We start from the raw sequence: 22,093 nt of genomic DNA, 5'->3' as shown, positions 1-22,093 counted from the left end.
AAAATTATTGAAGACTGCAGGCTAGAGTTAACAGTATATACAATATTATATAATACAATTTACATTTCAATAAATAGGTATTTTAAAAAAAATGTGCCAATGTATTGCCAATATTTTTAAGCTGCTAAAAGAAAAAGTTATATGGGATCTTGTTTGTTGATTTTTAAGTTTTTTTCCGAGTTAAAAATATTAAAAATATTTCAACATTTAAAATTCTTATAAACAGTTTTAAATCAGATATCAGTTCTAAAATTTCGAACATTTCATTGTGTACGTAGGAAATAATAATTTAAATTATGGTGGAATATTTTCATGACTATAATAATACTGTTTAAATCAAAACAAAATATCAAAAATAGATTGATGGGTGGTAATCGTTATTTTACGTGTGCCGTGTAGGTATCCAATTTTGTCAAAACTTCAGGCAATTGTCATAAATAATTGTAAAATTTAATTTTTTCAAGGTAAACTTATAAGAAACTTTTTAGGTATTCAATTGTCAAGCTTTTTAAAAGTAGACAAAGTATAAAAAATGTAACTAATATTTATAGAAAAAAAAACTAGTACTTGATAAACATTTTAAGTATCCACAGTTATTCGTTTTCAAATTACAAAAAAATATGGTATAAAATGTTGTCAACAATTGTAAGTTACATACATTTTTCTATTTCCGTGATTTTTTTTTTTAGTTTTCCTCAGTCGTCAAAAAAAGGACTAAAATTGTTCATTTTAAATCCCCATCCCAGTATTCCACCCTAAAGTATAAACTAAATCTAATCTGCTAAGTACCAGAAATAATATTGAAGTATTTTTACTACTCCAAAAAGTAAAGGCTAACACAAATAAACCAACACATGCCTCAATATCTGCCTATAGTAAATCTAGTTCATTTATCGCTCTGCTCTAAACCTAAAACCATCCATAGACTCATAGTAGGTTATAGATAAATGTGTTTTTTCTCCGGATAACCAACTATATTATAATCCTCGAACGTGTATATAGTTAGGTTTAGGTACATCTGAATATTGGAATAATTTAACACTGACAATGTATCTGCCATAGTGTTGTTATTTAAAAATACTGAACGAAAAATATTCATTACTATGCAAGTATACATCTGAATTGAACCAAGTCTTGAGCAATATTTGTAGCTCTGCTCGTAAGTTTTTTTTTTAATACAATCTGTTGATTTCAAATTGAAATATATTGTATATAGATAGACCAGGCAAGTATACAAAAAAAATGTCGGAGGAGGTTTACAAAATTTAGCAATACAAATTGTGCCGCAATATAATAAAACAATTTTTTCCTTGTTACTCGAAATTATTCGAGGGGGGTGAACCCCCCATGTATATGTGCCTGAGATAGACAATATTCACATTTCACAATCCATAAATACAAATCGGAATAGATTGATGAATAGTTAACGTAAATATATTAATATATTATGTAAAAATCATATTGAGTATTATTACTTAGTATGATTATTATTATTATTATCATCATCATTTTATTTTAAATATTTATTTTAGATTTTAAAAATTATTATAAAATTTAATAATTTTACCTGCTTACTTACCTATATTGGCTATATTTAATAAATACTACGTTGTATCTATGGGCGGAACTACGCGCGGCTTACTGGACCATGGCCCAGGCAAATTAGCACCATATTGTATACATTTTCTAAGAACATATTATTTTTAATTTAATAAATTTTTTTAGCATTTACACCTATAATTATTATAGGTATAAATGCGAAAAAAATTTGAGAAATTAATTGTACATAATAATTATAATTATTAAAAATATAATAATTTAAATGTTTAAAATATATTTAGTATCTGTATTTCACATGTATAATTTAAGTTTAAAATAAAAGTGATACAATTTTAGATTTATAACATCAATAATTAATAAATAGGTAAATAATAATACATTTGCATTGTAGTAAAAAACAGGTGTTCTCAATCGCCCTCCACCCTTTCCTTTGGGTATGATAGGTGCAAAATGACTCTCAGGATAGCCCAGTCCAATGAAAATGTCAAGTTCCGCCTATGTTTGTATAAATCATACAACATTATAAAGCGTATAGAAAAAAAAATGTCAAAAAAGAGATTACCTATTTACTTTAATAACTGATTTATGTTTGTGTGTATAAAAAATAATAAAATATAATAAATACACGTTAAAAATGTCAAGTCACAGAAATAATATTTTATTAATTACAACAAAATAACTAAAATCGTTATTCCGCGATTAAATGCCTAATTTCATAGTATAAATTTTTTTTTTTTTTTTTTTTTTTTTTTTTTTTAATTTGTTTTATTATACAATCTGTAAATATATTATTTTTTACAATAAGTATAAGTGTTGATAAGATAGGAATATAATAAAAATAAAATAAAATAAAATAAAAGGGACTGATGACTTACTAGTATAAATTTAAACTTCAAAAATCAAATGCTAATAAAAAAAAATAATATACCTGTTAGGTATCTTTCGTGTTTTTTAAAATTTAGAAATTAGAAGAATTACAACTTATAAAGTTTCTTATACTACGTTTTTAAATAGTAGATAGGAATATTGAAAATGTCAGGAATTTACAAAATGACTTTACATCTTTTAATTTTTATAATACCAATGTCTACCATATCGTATTTTTTAACTGTCGAAGTTAAAGTGTCGACTGTCGACTCTTATACCCAGTGTGGCCATGACCAAACATGATCCGCAATCCCATCCGCGTCCAACTCAGTCCGGGCGTCTGGCAGCCTGCCGACACAGCTGCTGCTACATTACCAGTAGGTTGGTGGACGGAGATACCTTAACGGTTATTCCTTATCGTTTGCGCGTTCAAGTTATACCGACTAGGTACAAACTGCAAACATTGAGATTTGAGATGCCCATACGCGCATAACCGTCGCACGTTGGCGCCCAAATCGTTCTGTTTCCCATTGTTGTACTCGATGCGCGTGCGTTTTCGTCGTGAGTTCCTCGTCTTAGAAGTTTTCGAGAACTTGTAAGTGTCTCGCCCATTCGCGTCGCGTGACCATTAGCCATGTCGTTCTCAAGCTTTTGAATCTTGTGTAGCGGATAATTTATTCGTTATTTTGTACGGTCGGTAGTTTTTGTCGTTAGTGAGACTTAGGCTTCAGCGAAGTCCAATCATTTCTCGTAAAAGTCGCGTATAATAACAGTAAGTATCTATCAGTTTTGTCCGTTAAGAAAGTTTTTTATCGAAACAATGTATCACGTATTCACGTAGTCATGCACGTCTATCGATGATTATCAATTACTTCAAGTATAGTATACTATACTAAATACACTGTAAAAATATATTATAGACTATAGACATAATATTATGTTAAGTTTGTAGGTACCCTAGAAGCGTAACCTGTTTCTTATTGACGAAATGATGCTTAACGTTTATTATTTATTATTAATGGGTATATGTAGAAGTACAAAATATCTCGATAATCCGGTATGTCCAGTAATCCGGCTATATTAACCTATACGTACTAATATGTATTTAGTATATAGTTAAAGATAATACGTAAAATAAAACTAAGTAATAACAGATTAAATCCGAATAAACCTATTAGGTATTTTATTTTTATTTAGTTATCGTTGAAGTACAATAAGGTTATTCATTTTTTAATATTTCAATAAGTAGAAATGTGTTTTTATGTGAACCCTCATTAATCCAACAGTAGCATGGTCTGATATCTATCAGATTACCGAGATTCTACTGTATATTTAATTTCCAAATTCTAACACAGTTTCTACTTGCATTTGTGTATATAACTGGAGTATTTTATGGCAAGCAATGAGTGACACACAATGCATTGTTGCATAGTGGCGTTCAGCAAGGTGTGTATCTGTAATTTATGTTGAACATCCATTTGTATTTTTACTTTTTATTTTTGGTTAATAGGAACTAATTACAACGCTTGCCACTTACCAACGAACTCAAAAATTTAATTTCTTTTAATGTTAAATGTTTTAGCTTATTTTGCTAACTTTTAATATACTACAAAAAAAAATGTATACAAATCTCAAGCCCTACTTATAACTACTACATAGATAGATTAGATCAGTTTTGGGTAATTTATTTGATTTAACAAAAAATTCAGTTTCGTGTATCTGTTAACAAAAATTAACTGATGTTGAATTTCAAATCTGTAGAAACAGTTTTAGTTTTGTCAACATAGTCCACTATCACACCTTTAAAGTAAAGATTATTGACTTAACATTTTAGTTAAATTAAATTTGTTTGATCAAAAACTTATTGATTTTTATCCTAATAATATTTTTTTTTTTTTTAGCCATGGAGAGCCGAAAATCAATAAAAACCTACTATGGTTTTTTATTGGTCAAAAAAGTTAGTGGTACAGTTTGTGGACGTTTCCCAGTAACAAAGAAAGAATGCATTTTAGGCCGTGATAATAATTGTGATATAAGGATTCTTTTAGAAAAAGTTTCAGCTCAACAATGTAGTATAATATGTATTGATAATAAAGTAAAATGAATTTTTTTTTATGATTTTATGAGAAATTATTAATCTTAGTTTTAAATTTACTAGGCATATGTTCGTGATAAAAGTATTGTTGGTTCAACCAAAGTAAATGGTAAGAAAGTTGGCAGAAATAATTTTTTGTTGCATGATTCAGATGAAATTGAAATTTGTGGTAGGAAATTTGTTTGGGAATATCCTAAGAAACCACATGGGTAAGTTTATATTAAATATTTTTATATATTTTAATTTAATAATGTATGTGTTCTTAAAATTGTCTTTTACTTTAGAGAATTAAATAATTTATCTTGCAAAAAGTCTTGGATTAAAAATGATCATTTATCACCAAGAGTGCCAGAACGTTTTTCAAACCAAGTCATCACACCATTGGTACTTAAGTATAAACTATCAGATTGCATAAAAATAATAATTTAATGGTTCACTAAAAAAAATTTAATAGACCATTTTTGAGCCTAATCATGTTGAAAGGACATTTGCTTACTATTGATTCATAAATGTTGAGTGTTTATGCAGCCAGGAATTAATTTGTTATTGAATAGTTTAAATAATATTTTGATAACATTTACTAGATTTTTTTTTGTTTTTGATAATTTAGTACCTATTTGTAAAAAGAAATTGAATGTGTATTTAAATTAAATCTACCATTTTATTTAAATTATTAATTTATTAATTTAAATTATATATTAGGACAATAACAAAATATTTTCAACTTTGTCTAAGAGCAGCATGAAAACTCCCTCAAAAACAATAATAAGCCTAAATAAAACACCAATGTAAGTATTTAAATTAGTCTGTATAAGCTATTAAAACTGAATTAAAATTTACTTATTTAATGTATAGTGTTGTAACCACAGAAAATATGTCTAAATCTTCATTCGATGAAGTGCAGAATAGCCTACAGAACCAAAATTCAAGTATGTACACTATATTATACTATATTATTGTAGATACTATCATGCATATTTAAGATGATATACATAAGTACATGTATGCATTACTTGATTGTATTCACTTCATTTTAATACATGAAAAGAGAAAGAGTAGCGAGACTAATATTTCTAAGAATCAGAGTTTGCACCAGAAAATCCAATGATAGAATTAATATTTGATTAATTAACTGAAAAAAAAAACCTGAAGTATTGAATGAGTAGAAAGCAGCGCTTAAAGGGTAAAGTTAAAATATTACTTCAAATTAAACCACATTTCTTTTGAGGAAGCGTGATATAATTGATAGGCACACAATGTAATGATGGGGATGGTATAGTGAATGAGTTAGTTCAAATGCTTAGGTTCAGTAGTAAAAGAAAATAGACATTTTGAAAATGATATCTGAAATGGAGAAAAATCTAATATATTGTGTAGCAAAAGGATGCTGTTGAAATTAAGTGGTATCTTTTATAATACAGTTTTGAGTGTAGCAAAGATGAATCTAAGGAGTAACAAGGTAGGATTCAATAAGATATAACTTATTAGTTCATTATGGGTAGTATATAAGTGACTTCAGTTATAAGAGATGGATTGAAAATTAATTATTAAAGTAAGATAATAGATAAAGAGGTTAATGAATGATGTTCTTAGCAGAAATAGGGTACATGTGCCTATGAAGGTATAGGACAAGAGAATACCATCTTTGCTCAGAAGACAATTAATTTTATTGAATTCAAATTTAACACATTACAATGACTCCACACACCTACCATACAGTAAAGGGGTATTCTTGCATGCAATTTTAAATTTTGATACTTTATTCATTTTACCAAAGATTATTTTAAAGTATTAAATTAACATTCAACATAATAATAAATTATAAACTAATAAACTTAAATTACTAATACACAAATTTATTAATTACAATTTATTTTAGAGAGCTGTCCATAAAATACTGAATATTTAAATATCAAATTAAAAAATAATGTTTGTTCATAAAATACTAAAAAACACAAGTGTTACTGCATTTGGGGCTTTTTTTTACATCTTAAGTTTTATGCTTATGCTTAACAACAATTATGCTTTGTAAATCACATTTAAACCATCAGTTATTTTTCATTACATTTTATTGACCAAACCATGAGTTTGATTTAATTCGAAAATTTTCATTTTGAATGTTACATATTATTAATTTAAAAGTTTATTTAGATTATGTGACAAAAATAAAAATACATGTCATGTAATAAAAAACTATATTACTAATAAAATAGTATATTGTAGTTTATTATTTATTTTGAAATACTTAAATATATGAAAAACTACTAAGGTTTGGTTTACAATTATAAATAGTAGTTACCATATTTTAAAATTGCATAACTGCATAATACTATGTATTTAAATAAAGACCCAGCTGGAACAACCCTGAAATATTGATATAATGTTTATTTAGTGAGTTGCTTTACGTTTTGCTCGAGTTGATGCATTTTGCACTTTTTTTGAAACTTTTTAGATGATGTTCTCCAGGCCACAAATATGTTTTATTAGCATATGAATCTGAACAACTAATTTTTATTTTGCATTTTTTGACATTTTTCCACATTTTTACTCAGTGGCGCAACTAGAAAAAAATTTCGGGAGGGGTTACATTATTACAATATATATACATAAGATAAGTACATAGGTTATTATACTAGGCCTTGGAGAAATTTCAGGAGGGGTTACAACCCCTTTCCCCCTTCCTGGTTGCTCCACTGTTTTTACTGATTTCAAATTAATTCACTTTTGTTTCTTGTCGACCATTATGCCGATAAATAACTTAAAACTTTGAAATTACCACAGACTAAGATTAGTACATATATCCGATTTTATCTCATTGATTACAGTCGTTGTCGTGTTGTAGTGAATATTATTTTACCTAAATTTTATTATTTTTTTTGTAATATTTTCAAAGCGTCGATTAATGCTCGTCTACGTCTACTATATTTTTAATTTTTTTTTTATTTAATATTTAAGGACATTTTTATGTCATATTTTGAGTAATTTGTTAGTTTTGATAAATGAACATAGAATTTATAGTAAAATAGAGTACAATTTTAAAAAAAATATATTTTTATTAATTTAAAACATTTGTAAATTTTTTAGGTCTTTTTTAAGGACTTTTTATGTCATATTTGCATATTTTTTGGTAATTATTTAATGTTTTTAAGGTCATCAACTTCCAAGCCTTAGTTATAACTATATTAAAATGTTCTATGCATTTATCCATTTAGTATTATTAATATTTTATATACATATAAACAGTTTTGTTTAATATTTTTCAGATTCAACTGATCAACCTGGATCTAAATGTATTAAATCATATTCAATGACTCCTATCCGAAATATACCGGTAATTGTAAACACTTTTTAAAATATTAACAGTTAAATTGTTTCTATTTTTTATAATCTTACATTTTTTCAATGGTTTTTAAATTATCCTTCAAAAAACTGATCAACATACCTAAAAAATGTTGAAGATATTACTAAATTTATTAAAAGATCAACTCATATTGTTAATTCATAAAACAAATGTTATTGTTGAATGGTTAATTAATCAATTATTTATTATGATTTTTGTACACCTTTTTTAAATTTCCAAGTATTCATATTATTAGAAAATAAATCAAGTATACTTTTAGACTGTGTACCAATTAATAAACTCAGTGCATGGCACAATTTAAAATATTGATATAATTTACAGTCATTTGGCATTGGACATAGCTTATATTTAAAATTCAATGTGTAATGATTTATATTAATAGAGTAATAGAATTCATTGACTGTTGAATATTCTCTATCACAGTGCTACCAATTGATTAAACCAATAATTTCTTATTATATTCATAATAATTAAATTTGTGAGCTATATGATTTTACTATTGTATATTTTATTTTTTAATGTAAAAATAAAAATATATGTTGCCAAATACTAATATGATCCATTTTGGTTTGATTGTGCTTAAAATTAAAATTAGTTAATTAATAATTGTTTTTAGCAATATAGAATTGTATCACTGTAGAAACAGTACTAGGTGTCTATCAAGCCTAAAAGAAATTATTATGATCGTCTTATCGTTTCATCGTCATATCTCTAATAATTGCTTCTCCTAGTCATAAATAATTTGCAAGTTTGAGCTAAACTTATTGATCTCTTGGTTGCTTTTAATTTATATTTTAATTAATTACTTTTTAATTAATTTGTCTATTTAAAAATTTGAAAGTTATATTATTACTTTTCAATTTAAATTAATTAAATATAATTGGATTTATTGCATAAAAAAAATATTGGTTCTATGAATTGTATAAATAGTGTATTATTCTGTTAAATAATATTCTAATTACATGTATAATTTTATTTTAGCTTCTCAGGGATTCTAAATCCACTCCAAGAAAATCATGGATTGTTACAAATACATCAGACAATTTATCTTCAATTGGAGCTCATAACAGATTATCTACTCAGAGGTTAAAGAGAGATTCTACACCCGAGTTAAATTCTAGTTATCATTATGAAGACGAAGATGTAGAATTTGATTCCCCAGATCCACCAAACCTTGTATTGAATAGTGAACAGTCTGTTGATATAAATATTAATAATGTCATTGATAACAATTTACCAATTGATAACCAACCAGAATTGAATGATAAAGATAATGATAACTTACAATCTAATTCAGATAACATAAACAAATTAACAGTTTCTGAACCTGAACCAGGCACATCTAGAAGAGATACATACTCTATTGATAATAGATCTATAGTGATCGAAGAAAATACTACACCTGCTCCAAGGCGTTCTATTTTGAAGTGTTCAAAAACCACTAAACCTAATCGATCGAGATCTAGCTGTCGAATGGTTCAGTTTGCTCGTTTGCCAAAAACTGATAGTAAGATTAAAAATACAAAGACTCGATTAAATCCAGGATTTAATTTTATTGTTACAGATGATGAAAATAATTTGATTGATTCTAATAAAAGTACTAAAAATTCTATGCAATTTGATGTTGAAGAATATGATGATGATTTAGATGGTGTGCGGCCATTAGATATTAGTGTTTCATCTCTAATTAATTCGCCAATTTTAGACAATAGTATTAATAAATCGTCAAAACGAGGATCGAGAGGAAATAAAGTAATGAGTCTTGTTAATTCCATTGAAAAGCGTACCAATGAATCTCCAAAACATAGTATTCGAGCATCTGATCTGCTAAGTATGAATGGATCAAAACATATAGAGACATCACCTAATGATGATTCTCAAAATAATGCAAATGTTTTACAAGAATCAGTTTCTTCGTCAAGACGAATTAATTTAGAAGATATTTTTGAAGCTGAAGATTCATTAAAAGCTACTTGTAATATTGAAACTGAAAAAAGTGCAGTAAAAAGTGTTGAAATAGTTTCAAGTCCTAAAACAAATTTGTTAAATATTACAGATACAGAAAAAATACCAGTCACTTTTACTGAAGATGAATCTGTAAATGATATAAATCTTGAATGTGAGTACACATTTGCTCCACCATTAAATCTTCCTTCAGTGAACTCAAGTTCTATTACAGTAAATGATAGTGATTTTACTAGTGTTGATACTGAAAAGGATTCTATTTCAACTGAAAAAATTAATCGGTCTGATACAAGCTCAAAACTTGATATTTCTTGTATTGCAAAAGACTGTCCAACATCTAAAAATGAATTTCTTAAAAAGTCTGATAATGTTGAAAGTCTTGATCATGAATTAAATAATACATCACCACATGATAAAAATATAGATGAAACTCAAAAAGACCACTCTAATTATTTGAAAAATACTATCGATGAAGAAATTTGTACCAATGACATTGAAACACCAAATAATATTACTGAATCATCTAAAATAATTAACCTTATAGATAAAGAACATTATCATAAACAGAAAGATGATTCTGAAATTGTCAATGATGATATATGTACCAACGAAATCTCTTCATCAAAGAATGATACTCAAGTTGCTAAGAATATTAAACCTATAGAGGATGAACTTAAAACAAAACAAAATTCTATTGTAGAACTTGTCAGTAAATCTTCAAATCTGAATTTTGATCAAACAAATAAACAAATTTCTGTTTCAAAAGCTGTTGAACAAACTCTAAATCGTGAAACTCCATCAATAGTAGTTCAAAGTATGTCTGAAATGTTCAATGCGAGTATTGATGAACACGAAACAACACATTCACAACATAAAGAAAGTCTTGTAGAAACATATATATTAGTGGGAAAAGATAATCTACAAAATTCATTAGAAATAAATGAACCAAATATTGACAAATGCAATAAGACATTAAGTGGTAAAAGTGTTTCATTAACTGAACCTGTAAACAAAAGCCTTATTGACGCTATTGAAGTACAGCTTGATAAGATGCACAATGAAAATAACATAAACTCTAATTGTAATGAAAATAAAACTATTTCTATAGATTCAACATTGGCTTTAAATAAACAGAAAACATTAACGTCAAATTTGGTTCTTGAAGAAACAGATACTGAAAATCTTACTTTAAAAATAAATGATCATCTATCAAACAATTCTTTGAATACATTAACAATTAATGAATCCACAGAAATTATATCTAATTCGGTATCTTTACCAACAAAATCCCCAGTAAAAAGTAATGTAAGTAACAATTGTCTAACAGAGTTTGAAAATTCTAATGTTTCTGAATTGTCCAGCAAAACTGCAGTTGATGAACCTAATTCTGTGCAGAATACAAATGTAAGTAACAAAGAATCAAATAGCCTTCCAAAAACTATATCCTCAAACAATCTTTCTCTAAAGGATATTTCTCCAAAGCCTACTAAAAAAATTACAATCAGTTTGGATCAATTAAAATCTGCTCTTGGTGCTAATAATTCTAAAGAATTAAGAAAATCTGTCCGATCACCAATAAAAGAATCTATTAGACCTGATCATAGTACAATTAATTCAACTAAAAAGATAATTGCAGAACTTATGGATTCATCTAGTGATGATAGTGAAAACGACCAAAACAAAAATTTAGATCATTCATTAGATACTTCTATTGGTAGACCTAGGTATGAATCTACCCCTGGAATTTCGAAAAATTCAAAAAACTTTTTTTATAAAATTACAAGTTTACAGCCTGATGAATCCACAACAGAAATAGCAGATGATTCTGCTAAGAATAAAGATAGACTAAGTGGTGATGAAAGATCTACTCCGGTTAATTCATTTGATGCTGATCAACAAACATGGTCACAAATGATGAAAGACTTTAATGAATCTGTTAAAAAAGCGTCTATTAATTTTAATGCAAATATTAATAAAACGGGTAAACATAAAAAACAATTATTTGTTAAAAAATCAAAAGACACAAATATTAAGAAAAATATATCAGAAACTAAAAAAAATAATTCTGTGCAGTGTTCAGTGTCATTAATTATGTCTAATAATACTTCAAATAAGTTAACTCAAGTTATAAGACCTAAAAAAAATGAATCTATTCGAGTTCGAAGATCTTTGTTGGGGAATAAAAGAAGATCCAATAGATCTGCCAATTCCCAAGTTAGTTACACTGATAATTACGATTCAGCAGATACTAGCAATACTGATGAAATATTGCCTAGAAAAAATAATTCCATTGATAAAAAAACTGTTCAAACAAACTTAAACCGTCCAAAGAAAAAGAAATCTGTAACTGCTATTTCAAAATCTGATTCTAAAAGTCATAATTACTCTACAACTTCAAGCTCATCAGAAGAAAAAGATACACATGCATCTAGCCAAACTAAAAAAATCAAAAAAAATCAGAATAATAGTTCTAAATCACCATTACCTTCTACGAGTGTGAATAAAATTGATTCAAATAATTTGATGAAAAAACATGTAAAAGTAAAAATATTGGTTACTAAAGATTCATTATCAAGTAGTGATAATGAAACGACTTGTTCTTCGAATTCTCCGAATGAAGTACAAACATTTGAAAGAGAATTGCGTAGGAGAAAACTTAATAATTATACTTCCTCTAGTAAAGCCAAAAAAAATACCTCATCTACTAAGATATATAATGATACTAATAATACATTATCTGAAACAAGCAAATTGAAGTTGGATAAAAAAAATAAAACGTCATGTGTAGTTAAATCAAAGTCTACCAAAATTTCAAAAACTGTTAAAACAAAGAAATCCTCAAATGTAAGAACAACTAAAAATTCTCGGTCGAAACGTATCTTACCTTCTAAACCAATTAAAACAAATTCAAAAGATTCTTCTGAAAATGAATCATCAAATGACACTGAAGAGAGTACCAAAAAATTACAATCAGTTGATCCACCCAAATCAATCAAAGAAAAAACTCAGAAGAAAGATGTTTATATTGATACTAATTTACTCTCATTACCAACTAGACGTAATCAAAGAGAAAAAATTAAAATGTCTGATGTTTCAATACAACCAAGAACACAAAGTCGCAAACGTGCAACCGATATGTCACCTTTAACTCAAAACAGTAAAGACAATAAAAAAGATATTTTATCCAAAGAAGTAGCGAGCCTAATTTCTCAGGCTTTAAACTCTCCAAAGAAACCAAGTTATATTCTACCTAGACAAAATTCAGCAGTTAATCAAGTTCCTGATAAGTCTTTACCTGAAACTACAAAGAAATCTGCAAGTTTAAGAATTTTAAGAACTAATAAAAATTTAGAGTCTGAAACAGAAGAAAGTACTCAAAAACCTCAATCAATTAGTTGTCCATCTAAGTCTACCAAAGAAAAATCTAAAAAAAAGGATATTACTGTTGATAACAATTTATCTTCATTGTCAACTAAACGTAATCTAAGGGAAAAAATTAAAACTTCAGAAGTTTCATTGCAGCCACCAAAAACACAAAGCCGCAAACGTGCAGCTGATACATCACCTTTATCTCAGCCCAGTGCTAAAGGCAAAAAATGTGATATTTTATCCAAAGTTGCAAACACAGTTTCTCGAGCTTCAAACTCTCCAAATATACGTACCCGAAATATGTCCAAAATATCTGTTAAACAAGCTTCTAATAATTCTTTTCCTGAAAGTACAGTAGTTAGTAAAAAAGAAAAGAAAAAATCAAATGAAAAAGTAAAACCAAAAACTAATGAAAATACTCGAGCTAAAAAGCGTCAATTGAATTCTGATAATTGCTCTTTTGACTCTGCTCCATCTACATGTAAAAAATTAAGACAAGTAACTCTCAGAGGAGCAGACAGTGAAAATAAAAAATCTGATTTATCTACCCGCACAACTTCTAAACTTAAAAATCAGAATACAGATACTTCTACTGAGCCTAATGCATCTCTCAAAGTGAAATACAATAAGTAAGTTACAAAATAATATAATATTACATTCGAAACAAAGAAAACAAAATTTTAATTTAATATATATATATAACCTTTTATGATTGAAAAATTTGTTTTACCATGTTAATCTTAGATGAATATAATTATAGTCCACGCAACAAAAACTGGCCGATGACCGGCGTGACTAGCGGCCATTTCCACTCAGTGGTCGTCATACTTCCAAAATTAATTTCCTCATTTATTGTGTAAACAACGCAGCGGTGCAGTTTGAGAACCCACCGGCTTATGTCCCTATTTATAGGGGTCACCGGCCAGTTTTCGTTGCGCGGACTATAGATGGATTTTCAAAGTTTTAAAATTGCTTTAAGAACAACTTAAACTTTATTTTGCCTGAGAAACAAACATTTCTCGACTAGACATATTGACTTATGGTAGTCAATGGTAGTTATGGTGGTTTATGGTAACCACCTTTAATGTTAGATATTGAGCCAAATGTTTTGCTCAGAATCTAAATTAATAGTTTAAATAGTACTTTTATAAATTTGTTTTTTTTTTTTCAGAAATGTTGAAAAATCAATTTCACCCATACAAAGAAAAACTAGGTAAAATGCATATTTATTTTCACTATTTTTAAATTGATTTTAGGACTTATGTGGAATCTTGTATTATCCATCTTGTATACAATCCCATTATCTTCGTGTTATAGCCGTTTATAGTATTTTCTTGAGGAGGGGGATATGAAATAATTTTTTAGTGCTTTTACAATCTTTTAACTTCAGTTACTTCATGTACACATTTTATATTTTTATGACAATAACTGTATATGGTAAATTATGAAATGTATTCACTACATGCTGCGCCCTGCAAGTGATTTTTAAAATTAATATTTTTCCCTTCTAAAATCTTAGTGGGAACCGCTGAGTTATAGATATACCTAGGAAATTCACATTCTCAGTACATAAAATAGTAAATGAGTACAGGTCTGTTGTATGTTAGGTATCGATTAGGTCATTAATACGAGGTGTGATCAAAAAATACCCGGATTTTTCAAATAAAACTTTATTAAGACAATATTATTCTAAATACACATTATCACCTTCAAAATAATCTCCCTGGGAAGCAATACACCGCTGCCATCTTCTTTTCCACTTCTGAAAACATTCCTGGTAGGCACTAATTGGAATGTCCTTAAGATCGATTTCCGTATTTTGTTTAATGTCATCAATTGTTTGAAAACGACGTCCTTTGAGCATTGATTTTAATTTTGGAAACAAAAAAAAGTCGCACGGAGCCAGGTCGGGTGAGTATGGTGGTTGTGGAACTACTGGAGTCTGATTTTTTGCTAAGAACTGACGAATGAGTAATGAGCTGTGAGCCGGGGCGTTATCGTGATGCAACATCCAAGAACCACTTTTCCAACTGTCTGGCCTTTTTTTCCTAACATTTTCTCGTAATCTTTTCATGACTTCTAAATAATAATGCTGATTTACTGTTTGTCCTTGAGGTACCCATTCACGATGAACTATACCACGAAAATCAAAAAATGTGATTAACATCGCTTTCACGTTTGATCTCACTTGCCTTGCTTTTTTTGGTCTAGGACAATTTGCTGACTTCCACTGTGAAGATTGACGCTTGGTTTCAACATCATACCCGTAAATCCAAGTTTCATCACCTGTTATAATATTTTTTAAAAAGTCTTGGTCACTTTCTGTTCTTTCAAAAAGTTCTTGAGCGATGGTCTTTCGGTTTTGTTTTTGTTCATCGGTTAAGAGGCGAGGAACAAATTTGGCTGCGATTCGGCTCATGCCCAATTCTTTTGTTAATATTTCTTGGCACGAACCATAAGATATTCCGACGTCTTCTGCTACTTCTCTGATAGTTAATCGACGATTATTTCGAATAATTTCACGAACACGAGCAACAGTTTCATTTGTTTTACTGGTCGATGGTCTACCAGGTCGTTCGTTATCCTTGACGGATGTTCTACCTTCCTTAAATCGTTTAAACCACTCAAAACATGTTGTCCGAGACAGAACATCATCTCCAAAAGCTTGTTGCAAAAGTTTAAAAGTTTCACTCAAACTTTTTCCTAATTTAAAACAAAATTTTACGCACACACGTTCTTCTATTCCTTCCATTACGAAATTCGCCACACGACTGAAGCATGTTTTTGTATAAATAACATAAAATAAAAATAAATATTGTTATCGATTTCAAACCAACGTTCAAATTATCGTTAGAAGTTACTTTATCGAATGACATTATCGGAATTTCGTCATCTTAATTGATATAAATATTATTAACACAGTCCGGGTATTTTTTGATCACACCTCGTATTAGCATTTTAAATTTGAATTAATATATAATTGTTTAAAAAAAAACGGTTCTGAGCAGACGATCTATTAACCTATATCAGTGATATAATATCACTAAATAAATTTTATATTATTTTTTTTATATTGCTCTTAGTCATTTATTTTGCTTTTAGTATTATGATAAGTTCATAATATTTTTTCTGAAAATGTTGCATTTAATATATTATTAGTATTTAATTATTATACTAATAAGTATATATTTTACCATATTATAATAATATCTACGTATAACTCAAAATTTAATAAGATCATTCTATAAATATCATGTACAAGTGTAAAAGTAAGTTTAAAGTATCTTAAAATAAATCAAAATTACCTTTGCTTATAATAAAATTCATAATTTAATTTACGTAAAGCTTTAAGTCCCCTCAAATAATGTATTAATAAAATAATTAACATTGTTATTCATCGTTTACAAATACATAATTTTGTTCAAATTTTAACTTTAAATGCATTTAAAAAAAATTGCATCTATTTATTAATTTTTAAATGGATATAAGAACAACTTGTATAGAAATTTCTATAATTCTTTCAAAATTTTGACCTAGAATATATCGTTTTATCAATATTTATTGACAAAAAAAAACTAAAACTCAAAAATTTCAATTGCCTATAAATAACTCAAAAATAGTCAAAATATTTTGAAAATGTCAAGTAACGAACATTAGTTTTTAAGTTCAAAAAAAAAAAAAAGATTTTGTCAAAAATTGAATTGCATAAAACCCTCATTATTTCTACTGATTATAAAATGTATTACGTTTAAGATTTACCATCTATATACAATTTGCTACAAGAAACCTCTCTCATTTTTTTAAAACTGAACCATCGTAACTGGCCCAAAAAATTATGATAGAAAAAAAACACATAAATGTAAAATACTCTTTATACTTGCATACTATAATATTAACAACAGTCACAAATCACTACAATTTATATAATATATGAAACTTGGTTGTCATAAGGCATAGCATAAGTACTGATGTCTATTAATTGTAAATATATATTGATTATGTAAGTTACGTGAACATAGTTAAAGAATCTAAAATATTCTAATATAAACAGTACTTTTATAAATTTGATTTTTTTTTCTTTTTAGAAATACTGGAAAGTCAATTTCGCCCATTCAAAGAAAAACGAGGTATGTAAAATGTGTGATGTATAATTTTAATCAGTTTATACTAATGTTATAATACCAGTTACTTTATTTTTTAAATGTTATATCACTCAGCTATGCTTAAATTAATTATCAGTTTTATTTAAAATAATTGGAATCAATTAAATATTAAAACTAAATATTTTTATCTATTTTTTACTACCTTTTCAAACAGTTTTAAATATTTTTATTAAAATTGACCTAGCCTAATTGATTTATATAGTTTTATACCAAACTTATTTTTAAACAAATACAATTTCAAAAATCCATACTAATATCCATATTCTACCATCCTGGCAGTAAAATATCTGTTGATTGATATTCAATCACTGATTTATATCAGATATATGATTTATATATTAAACAATGAGAATAATAAGACAAACTAAAATCCTGACTTTAAATACTGAAATACTCAATTAATTAATTATTAATACATGAAGCTAAAACCAATATGGAGTTACTGTTTCAAACTGAAAAAAATACAGTATTTTTAAAATATTACCTTATGAAAAAAAAACTCCTCACCATAAATATATCTTTGCACTAATTTGTTTCTAAAAAGTAATCAGAAAATAGCAAACTACATTTACAAAGGATCATCCAAACATCCAAGTTCATGACTTATTAGTGGCGTAGGTGTGCATATACTGATATCATACACTTCACAAATTGAAAAAAAAATAATTTCTATATTAATTATGCTATGTTTTTATAAAAATCAATTGTACTAATTTAGTAGTTTATAATATAATATTTTGTGGATTTTCTTCTAAGTTCATTATGAGTGATTAATTCCCAATACCATGACCGTGTCGTGCTAGTCCTTATATCTTGTGGCTAATACCTACTATGTTTATGTTCGCCAGTGGTTCTTAACTAGTGTTTGGTGGACTTGGTAAAAGTGTTCTACCAAAATCTTAAATTCAGTAAGAAAAAAATTTAAAAATTTATATAATTACTGTTGTATTTTACGACCATGTTCCGCAACCTTATAAAATTTTAAATGTTCCGTTATGTACTGATGTACGCAGTATGCACATTGGCGATTGCATGCGTGTACAGACATTCAACGACCATCAATATTACATATGCTATTGTTGACCGTCGTCTATCACATCATTCTGCAGTCTGTAGTGTATATTAAACAATTATTATAAGTTGTAACATGCGTAGTAACTGTATATTAATACGTAAAACTTTGTATGTTTAAGTTAAATTTTAATAGCTGTATAAGGTGGTATGGCAGGCATAACCCTCATGATTTCATTAACTTAACATTTCAACTAATGTAATCCCTAGTAATCCTCCAAAACGCTTAAATTAAAAATAGCTATAGACTTTTTAAACAAATAATTAAAAACAAAAAGTGAATATCACAACTAGTTAACTTTCTCTTACAAGTAATTCACTGTCTTATTCAATTTTTAAATATTTTTATTAAACATTAGGGCACCAATTGAGTATTGTATCTTTTCATAATAAAAATATATATATTTATTGATATTTATAACCTTACATTTTAAATTAAATAGAACTCAAAAAAAACTTTATTGTTTAGATATTATTACTATGACATTTTGTAATGTATATTTTATTATTATTTTAGAAAAGCAAAACAAGCCGCTCCAAAAGATAAAGAGACAATTATTTCTCCTCGAGTACTAAGAGTCAGAGACAAGAAAAAGTGAAAAAAAAAATATCCATGAATAATAAATTTTATTTATTTGTATCTTTTTTTTTTATCGTTTATATTAATTTTAATTGTGTTACTAATTGACGTTTTTCTTAAATTTAGTTTTTTTTTTTAATATATTCACTGTAAAGAATACTAGAATTAGAAATTTATATGAATGTTTTTTTTTTTTTTTTTAATTACTATTAATATAATTAAGTGCTAAACTATACAAGCATTTATATTTTTTTTGTAATTCATGTAGCTTAACTATTTTTATCAATTATTGGTTTGGTTTATTGTATTTCTTTAAATTTTGTATTATTTCGTTGATTCATAAAACAGTTGTTTATGTAATTAATTATATATTAAGTGTCAACGTTATGTTTAAATTTTCTTTTATTGGGTAGTTTGGAATTTGTTTTTCAAAAAAATGTAATTTGTACACAAAATCAAATACTGGTTATGTTTACGAATAGAACTTCTCGATAAACCAATTATTCAAATGTATTTATTATTTATGTTAATAAAAATAAGAACCAGTAGGACTGAACTTTGAATTTCACTAGAATTGCCTAAGTGACCTACAGTTATATTTAATTTAATTTTAATAAATATATTACTTCTATTATACATTTAACAGTGTATATACATATTTTACATTATGTCACCAAAAGCTACAATCTAACAAACATTGTAATAAATTGTTTTTAAAACAATTTAAAACGTACAAATTGTAGATTTAGTATTCAGGTAAACTTGTTAATCAAAAATGGCAGTATAAGTTTCATCATTGAAATAAAACTTCCTTGGGAAACTTCATAAATTCTACGACTAAAATTGAAATTGTATATTTTTATAGTATCATGTATGGATGGATCCGTGTATCAGTGCAAATAAGACTAAGCTAACCAAATGTCATCAAATGATGTGTTTGAATTTAATTTCCCTGTAAATTAACTTGTGTTAGGTAGGTACTATACACAAAAAAATATTGTTTGATTCATACAAAAGTGGTTAAATATTAATAATTTAATTATGCTTGTACTATAATAATTCACAGAGATATGGACTAAAAGTATTTCAAATTTTAATTTTATGTAGTTGCTTTGGTAATAATAAATAAAGTTAAAAAAATCGGAAGATAGCCATTTTATAAAGTTAAATTTTGAAAATTTTGATGTTTCAACATTTAATTTTTAATATTTTTTTTAATAGATATATTTATTTTCTTCGGGGTGCCGCTAATGGGCGACTTCCCCTTCCCGCCATTCTAAATAAACCATCAAATTTACTTATTGTATAACTTAAATACAAATTGTAAATATAAATTGTTTTCAAATAAATAAAAAAAAAAAATATTTTTTTTTAGTTTTAAGAACATAATTGTATTATATTACGGGTACGAGCCCGCGGGCCACATATTTAATAACTAGCACTTGTATATGGCAGCTGTGCACCACGGTTTACGGCTCATAATAAATAATTTGTTGTTATCAATAATGAGTATTCTTTTGTTTTGTCTTGCATGGAATTCACCGAAGGGCACGGCGGCTGAATTTGGTCTAAAAAAGGTACCACGGAAAAAAGTTTAGGAACCCCTGATATATGATACCTATTAAATAATTCACAATTTTTCTCTAAACTAGAAAAAATATTAAAAATCATGAGATTAATGAGAATGAAATGTTCAAAAAAATAAACCCTACAAAATGGCTATAGCCACGGCTTTGTAGCCGTGCACCATTGTATAGCCTTGGTGCGTCAAAAATTTCGCATTAACAGGACCGGAACCGCGGAATACCAGCTTTCAGTCTCAACTTATGGGAAGACACTCCTGAGTCCCGATCATTCTGAAGAGTTGAGAAACTATAAGATACAACGTTTTGCGTTCAGTGTCCATGACATTTGTGAACCGAAAGATACTCTACAACATCCTCCTCCTGCACGTGTGACATAATTTGTTAGTTTATCTTTTAACAGTCAAACAAATTCAAAGAATATATCATATATTATTATTTATTAGTTATTATAAAGATTAAAGGTTTAAGATTTTATATACCTAGGTACGATTATAACTACTGTTTTAAAATGTACAACGCGTGATTACGAACTTTCGTCTTCTATTTCGACCCCTTCTTTCGCGACAAAAGAGGTAGCTTAAATGTCCATCTCCGAGGTCTAATTTATCTCTGTACCAAATGCTATCAAAATTGGTTCAGCGGTTTAAGCGTTACAGACAGATGAAGTTACTTTCACGTTTATATATTACATTATAACATAACATTTAACAACATAGGTATGCTTGTAAATATCGTAAAACATTAAAAATAGATTCATAGTAAGTGCATATATATAAATACTAAATAGACATATTTTAAAATAAATAAAAAACTGTTATTGCTACATTCATAAATAACATAAAATACATGCAAGTTTAAATTCCCACGAATAATGTTTTTAAATTATAATAAAATAATTAACATATCGTTATTTATCGTTTAAAATGTTTAAATAAGTAATTACGTCCAAATTGGAACTTAAAATGTCTATAAAAAATAATTTTCTTAGTACACTTATATTTTCTATTATCATTTAGGTACAAATGGTACATATTATTTGGGTTTAAGGGAGTGGACGTTAGGTGGTTTTAAGTAAATATTGGTTAGGTACTTAAGACTTAACGTACTGAATAGCCAATATCTGTAATGGTGATTCCTACCTTAACGTAGATACTAGATACATGTAGCCATGTATAGGTTATAATACTTATAAATCATATGACGAACAGCGATATAATAATAGGTACCTACTCAACAAGAATAACAATATTTTGATGATTATTAATAAATTATTTTATTTTTTAAGCAAAAATACATTTAAATTCACAATAATATGGATAATTTAATTCATAATTACGCATGTAGCATTGATAATCTAATATACAGTTAAATCAATAATAGATTGTATTAAATGTATTAACAAATTGTGTAGCTCTAAATTATATTTTAAATTAGGACTCCATACATTAAATTTTCTACAATTTCTACATTAATCTA

The 22,093-nt window shown here is 27.1% G+C and overlaps 1 protein-coding gene across 1 annotated transcript; it reads left to right on the top strand.

Annotated features, from left to right (window-relative positions):
* The first annotated feature begins 2,845 nt into the window (after positions 1-2,845).
* Positions 2,846-19,669, top strand: LOC132928200 (putative uncharacterized protein DDB_G0282133). The gene is made up of 11 exons (XM_060992686.1): positions 2,846-3,199; positions 4,329-4,522; positions 4,586-4,731; positions 4,807-4,906; positions 5,225-5,310; positions 5,378-5,451; positions 7,786-7,853; positions 8,865-13,846; positions 14,389-14,430; positions 17,303-17,344; positions 18,969-19,669. Exons 2-11 carry the CDS (start codon positions 4,331-4,333, stop codon positions 19,048-19,050), a joined length of 5,814 nt encoding a protein of 1,937 aa, XP_060848669.1. The 5' UTR covers positions 2,846-3,199; positions 4,329-4,330; the 3' UTR covers positions 19,051-19,669.
* The last annotated feature ends 2,424 nt before the right edge of the window (positions 19,670-22,093 follow it).

This window comes from Rhopalosiphum padi, chromosome 4 (genome assembly GCF_020882245.1).
Source record: "Rhopalosiphum padi isolate XX-2018 chromosome 4, ASM2088224v1, whole genome shotgun sequence".
Lineage (NCBI taxonomy): Eukaryota > Metazoa > Arthropoda > Insecta > Hemiptera > Aphididae > Rhopalosiphum > Rhopalosiphum padi.
The sequence above is the reverse complement of the archived record's forward strand: the minus strand, read 5'-3'. Positions and strand labels throughout refer to the sequence as shown.

Bases quoted from the DNA above. Each gene is read 5' to 3' on its own strand.
- LOC132928200 (XM_060992686.1), top strand. From the start codon at position 4,331: ATGGAGAGCCGAAAATCAATAAAAACCTACTATGGTTTTTTATTGGTC. The intron at 5,311-5,377 runs GTAAGTATTTAA...TTTAATGTATAG, and splicing joins AGCCTAAATAAAACACCAAT to TGTTGTAACCACAGAAAATA. The intron at 13,847-14,388 runs GTAAGTTACAAA...TTTTTTTTTCAG, and splicing joins CTCAAAGTGAAATACAATAA to AAATGTTGAAAAATCAATTT.